Here is a 5,297-nt window from a genome sequence, read left to right as displayed (position 1 = left end):
ATTAGTCTCATCTCTTATTAATCTTGTGATGAATTATTTTGGATCGATGCATATATATATATATATATATATATATATGCTTAGATACGTTAGAATGAATAATGATTGATCAAAATTCCCTGCCGGCGATGCAAGAATGATTTGACGACTTGTTAGGGCTGCTGCTTATGCAACAGCTACCAACCCTGGTAACGGTCAAGATCAGTGTGCGAGCTAGCATGTACTGAGAAAAATGTCTGCGTTTTGGTGAGTTATTGCACCAAGAGATACATCCATGATGAGTTAAGAGGTCATTAAGACGTCTTATTCAAGAAACACTGCTAGTAACCTATACGTTGATATCGGGCCGAAGGTTATTCCTCGAAATTAAGCTTTCAAAATGGAAAGTCAGCTTAGACCAAGTGGTTAGCATGGGTTGGATTCACTATAAAATAATACAAAGGAAATCCAACGCCGTATATAATAATAGTGTTAAGCTTAGCCTGAAGCCTTACCTAAACCCTAATTTAAGATACAAATATGAACCTGTGTGGATTGACTTGTTGAATTTTTGGTCAGACTCAATAAACGAACGAGCTTATTTAGATATTTACTATATACTAAAGTTGAGTTTCACTGTTCCACTGTTCCTAAGGCAACAGTAAGGAACAGTTCACGGGGCTTAGGAATAGTCAGGAACAGTTTGTGGAGCGGGAAAAGACCGTTTTGCCCTTCTTTGAGATTTTTTTGTTCCGTTGTGTATCTATCTGATCTTCTTCTCTCTTCTAGAGCCGTCTACTCTAATCCCTCACACGCGAGTACTTTTCCAGAAGTCTCTGTCTTGAGGCAATGTAGAGAACCACAGTTGATCCTTATTAAACCAAGGGTTGCAACCGACCTCATACTTTTCCGGAAATCTCTATCAAAATCGAAATCCAGTCTCATAATCCATCGACATCAGCGATAAAAAATACAAAATAGTGGTTCATCCTTTTCGGGCAGCCTCTATCCAAATCGAGCTTCATATTCCACCGACCTCGGCGGGGGAATTGAAATCAAGAACAGTAAGAATTGGGTAAACCTCTATGGGTATTAATTAATCTATTACAGCACAGTGTTGAATTTCATTGTCTTTTTGATATTACGATTTAGTCCAAGTCGTGTAAGCATTTGGGTTTTTAGTTTCTAGAGTTTTACAGTTGGAAAATTCCAAATGTGGATACTTTAGAATTGTCTTTGTATGCTAAAGTTGGTTTGGGTATAGAGTGAAATTGTGCAAATTGCAGTTCTTTGTAGACGATTTGATTAATCTCTGTAGATTTGACTAATTAGCTGCATATCACTGGCAGCTAGACTATTAGATTATTAACATTGCCTTTCTTTTTTAGTTCAAATGAATTTTTTTTTCTTCACGTCAGATCATTTTCAGAGGCAGGTTTTTCTTTTCTCTGTTTTTCGTTGCATATGCTTTTATGCAATTTGTGCTTAGTTTATTACAATATTCTTAATATTTGTTTATTAAGTGATAATATTTGTTTTTTCCATGTTTAGTTTGTGGATTTGCTTCTGACAATTGTTCTCAATATATCTATATATTATAAAGACAGGACTATTCCATTAGATATTAAGGTATAGAAATAAGCGTATTCTTTGGGCCTAACTAGGTAATATGTTTCACATTATCATTTGTCAAACACAAATTCATCGTAGACTTAAATGTCTCCCTAAACATGTAGCTGCATACATCTGTCTATCTATTTATCTGACTAATCACTTCTTAGAATTGTTGTCCTACTCTTTGGAATCAAGTTGATTGATAAATTATCATGAATGACGATTATGATCTAAAATTTTAATTGGATTGTATATGTAACTACAGAGATGGCAGCTGAGAATGCCAAGAGAGGGATAAAGAGGTTCTTGGAACAATCCACAAGTGACCGAGTTGATCAAGGAGAATCTAAATTTAGTTGTGTCAAATCAAATAGATTGAAAATAAGTGAGTATAGCTTTTATGCTTTCTTAAACATTGACATTTTTAAGTGCTGTAAAGAAAAATAATTGTGTATGTGCAATGTAAATTAATTCATATTGTTTCATTGTTGGTTACAGTGTTTCATCCAGAAATTGTTGGAGGATCTAATGAATGTTAGAATGAAATGCAATCAGGAGATGATGATCAAAATGTCACTCAAGGTATAATGAAGTTTTGTTTATGGCTGGATGTTTGATTTATTTAGGTAAAGATGGAAGCTTTACCGGCTACTTTGTATCTGGCGTGGGTATTCGTTACTGTTAGTTTTTGAGTTAGTATTGGTAAACTAATTTGTTCAAATTGGATTGAGCTTAATGGCTGCCATAGAATAAAGTTTAGAGGGTCAGAAATCACAATTTTAAGTTTTTGTGTTGTTGGTCTGCATTTTCTCTTTATCGATGAGAGTTTAAGACTTGCTTGATTATTTCTGTAATTCTTTGGTTTAGAGATTAGTGGAGGCTTGGTATCCAGAGATTGTTTGATGAAGTTACTGATAAAGATTTGTTATCAATACTTTTAAATTTTATTTCTTCTTTGTGTACTTCTGTTGTTCTTGATGTAAGTTTCAATTTGTTGTAGGTGTTTATTTAGAATACTGAATTAGTAATTTGTGGTTTATGTATGATTCCTATTATACATTTCCTTTGCTTTGTCAAATTTTTAAAAATGATTTGCTCAGAGACATGAATTCTTTTGTTATGTATTCAATTATGTTTGCGATTCTTTTTTTTTTTTTTTTTTGTGAGTAATTTTTTTATGTTCATGTATCATTCCCATTATACATGTTGCAGGTGTGAAAGGATTGATTTTAAACACTTGATACACAGTAATTGAAAAAAATTAATGCGTCTAAAAAGCTGTAATTGTGAACGTGTATTCTATGAGTGGGCTTTGCTTGATTCGGTGTTTGTTTTAGGTTCTTAGTTTCTGGCTTTCTGTGTAAAAAATATAAATGGTAATTGTTTGACTTGAATATAGTTTTCTGTAGACTAGCTAGGGATACAGAGTAAAAACTGGAAGTACTAAACAGAAACATATTATAAGTGTATCATACGTATTGTTGATTTTGGATGAGTGGTTATTTGATTGATTATTATATATTAATTTAACATTTTCTGTGTAACAAGAATGTTAATTTAACTTTAGTTTTTTGCCCTGTTTTACTTGCAGATTCATTGGTGGAATTAAATGAAAATAATTCTTTCCAACACCTCCCAACTGATGGTAGTAAAGATTCTTAATTATATATTTTTACTTTGTTTACTTCTTTGCAGTCCTTTGTTTAAACAAGTTTTTAATCAAATCACTCACATAATATGAGCATATTGAAAGAAAATTTTCCTTTCTTCATTCATTCAACTGTATGAACTGAACTAATTCATTCATTTTTTTTACATTTCAATCAGAGAGTTTGCATTTATTTACTTGGCTATAATTGGTTGTGAATAAGTTATTTTAACAATATGGAGGGTTTATGTTGAAGTTCAATGCTAGATTATTATGCGTGAGCATGGAAGTTTAAAATGTTTATTTGATTTTATGTGCAGTCACAAATATGGCAGCTAAGAATACCAAGAGAGGAAGAAAAAAGTTCTTAAAACAATCTACTGGTGAGAAAGTTGATGAAGGAAAAACTGAATCCAGTCATGTTAGATCAAAGAGATTGAAAAGAAGTAAGTATAACTTTGTTAAAAATTGATATTTATGCGTGTATGTTTATGTGGAAAGATAAGTTCATTCATATTGTTTCACTTTTCATTACAGTGTTTTGTCCAAGCATTACTGAAGGATCTAATGAATGTGAGAATGAAAGTCAACTTATAGATGGTGATAAATACAGTACTCCAGGTATAAATCAAAATCTCTTCATTTATTTGTAGTTTTTAGATACAGAAAGTGAAATGCAAACCTACGACTGATTTGGGTGATCCAGTTTTGATTTTACATTCTTATTTTGTAGCTTGGAATGTAAATGTATGCAGTGATGACAATTTACATTTGCAAGTCTTCTTAAATCTGAAAGCCTGCTATACCTTTGTTGTTTGGTTTCTATGTTATCTTGGGGAATATTGTTTCAGTGGAGGGTTTGTTGTGTGCTTTTTGTTGACAATTTGAATGTATTGTTGTTATTTGTTATGGTAGTATGGTTATAAGCATATATTTCAAAGGTATGTTACACTTGATCTGCTTATAAGCATATATTTCAACTGCTTAGTGAATAGTTATTAATTCCACTCTTCATATTAAAAAATTCAACGAAAAAAGTTGTTTTTGAATCAAATTCTTACTCTCTCCACAAAAATTTTCAATTCTTGGAACTAATTTTTTTTACTGCATCCTATATGAGTCACATTAGAAGATAATATAGATCCCATTAAATGATGTACTTGACCGCTAATTTTAAAAACGTATGGACCTGATCCAGCACAACTATAAATTTACTGCATCTCATGTGCACCTTTCATTCATAACTGTAGATACAGAAGTTGTGAATTCTGCTTCTAGGATTAATGACGCATAAAGAATGTTGTTTATCTTTGTTAAAGCTAAATTTTGATTTTAGCCTTTGTAATCATGGCAAGTATTTATCTAACAAAGACATCTAACAAGGACATAAGTATAATTGAAAATGTTAAAAAAAAGTTACCATTCAAGTTAATATATTGAATCTGATACAAAAAAACTAACTACTCATACTTACTCTTTTATTGTAGATGGACATAGCAATAACTTACAAGGATATGGAGACCGAAGGGGTTGAACACTGAAAAATATGATGGGGTTCATTGATTTTCTTAAAGCTGCAGTCCATGAAATCTCTCTCTACTTGCTCAATTGTAATATGATGTACATCATATTTTTATGTATACAAGCTATGCTCTCAGTTTTAGGTCCAAGCAAGTAATTGTTCCATTATGTAGTGGTTGATTTTAGTTTAATCTTGAACTATATATTTGCTCAAAATTATCATCCTAAAAAAAAAAAAACCCGCACCATCGTACGGGAGAATTAGCTCCAAACCCCGCAGCAAAGCGCGGGCAACATTGCTAGTGTTATCCTATTTGCAAGTTGAATAATGATAAGGCGTAGAACACATTTAGGTATCCCATATATGTATATACACCTAATGTGAAATGCATTTAAAATTCCGGCAATGCTAATTAAAGAGGAATAAAGATGATTTAGATCCATTTTTAACTGTCAGTCATCTATACTATTTTTAAGAGATTAAAATACTTTGAGAATTAATTAAATCACAAGGGCTATTACGATAATTACAAAT

General features: G+C 31.8%; 1 protein-coding gene across 4 annotated transcripts; it reads left to right on the top strand.

Moving 5' to 3' along the window:
- The first annotated feature begins 768 nt into the window (after positions 1-768).
- On the top strand, positions 769-4,947 carry LOC112175760. Of its 4 annotated transcripts, none has more exons than XM_040511776.1 (7): positions 769-1,043; positions 1,859-1,978; positions 2,092-2,175; positions 3,185-3,238; positions 3,562-3,687; positions 3,779-3,862; positions 4,729-4,947. In XM_040511776.1, the coding sequence occupies exons 3-7, from the start codon at positions 2,139-2,141 to the stop codon at positions 4,773-4,775; spliced, it is 348 nt and encodes a 115-aa protein (XP_040367710.1). In that variant the 5' UTR covers positions 769-1,043; positions 1,859-1,978; positions 2,092-2,138; the 3' UTR covers positions 4,776-4,947. The 4 variants fall into 4 exon arrangements, with proteins under 4 accessions (XP_040367710.1, XP_024169263.1, XP_040367711.1 ...); XM_024313495.2 differs by having other exon boundaries at positions 769-1,054; XM_040511777.1 differs by having other exon boundaries at positions 769-1,068.
- The last annotated feature ends 350 nt before the right edge of the window (positions 4,948-5,297 follow it).

Source organism: Rosa chinensis, chromosome 7 (assembly GCF_002994745.2).
Source record: "Rosa chinensis cultivar Old Blush chromosome 7, RchiOBHm-V2, whole genome shotgun sequence".
In the NCBI taxonomy this organism is placed as follows: Eukaryota; Viridiplantae; Streptophyta; class Magnoliopsida; order Rosales; family Rosaceae; genus Rosa; species Rosa chinensis.
The sequence above is the reverse complement of the archived record's forward strand: the minus strand, read 5'-3'. Positions and strand labels throughout refer to the sequence as shown.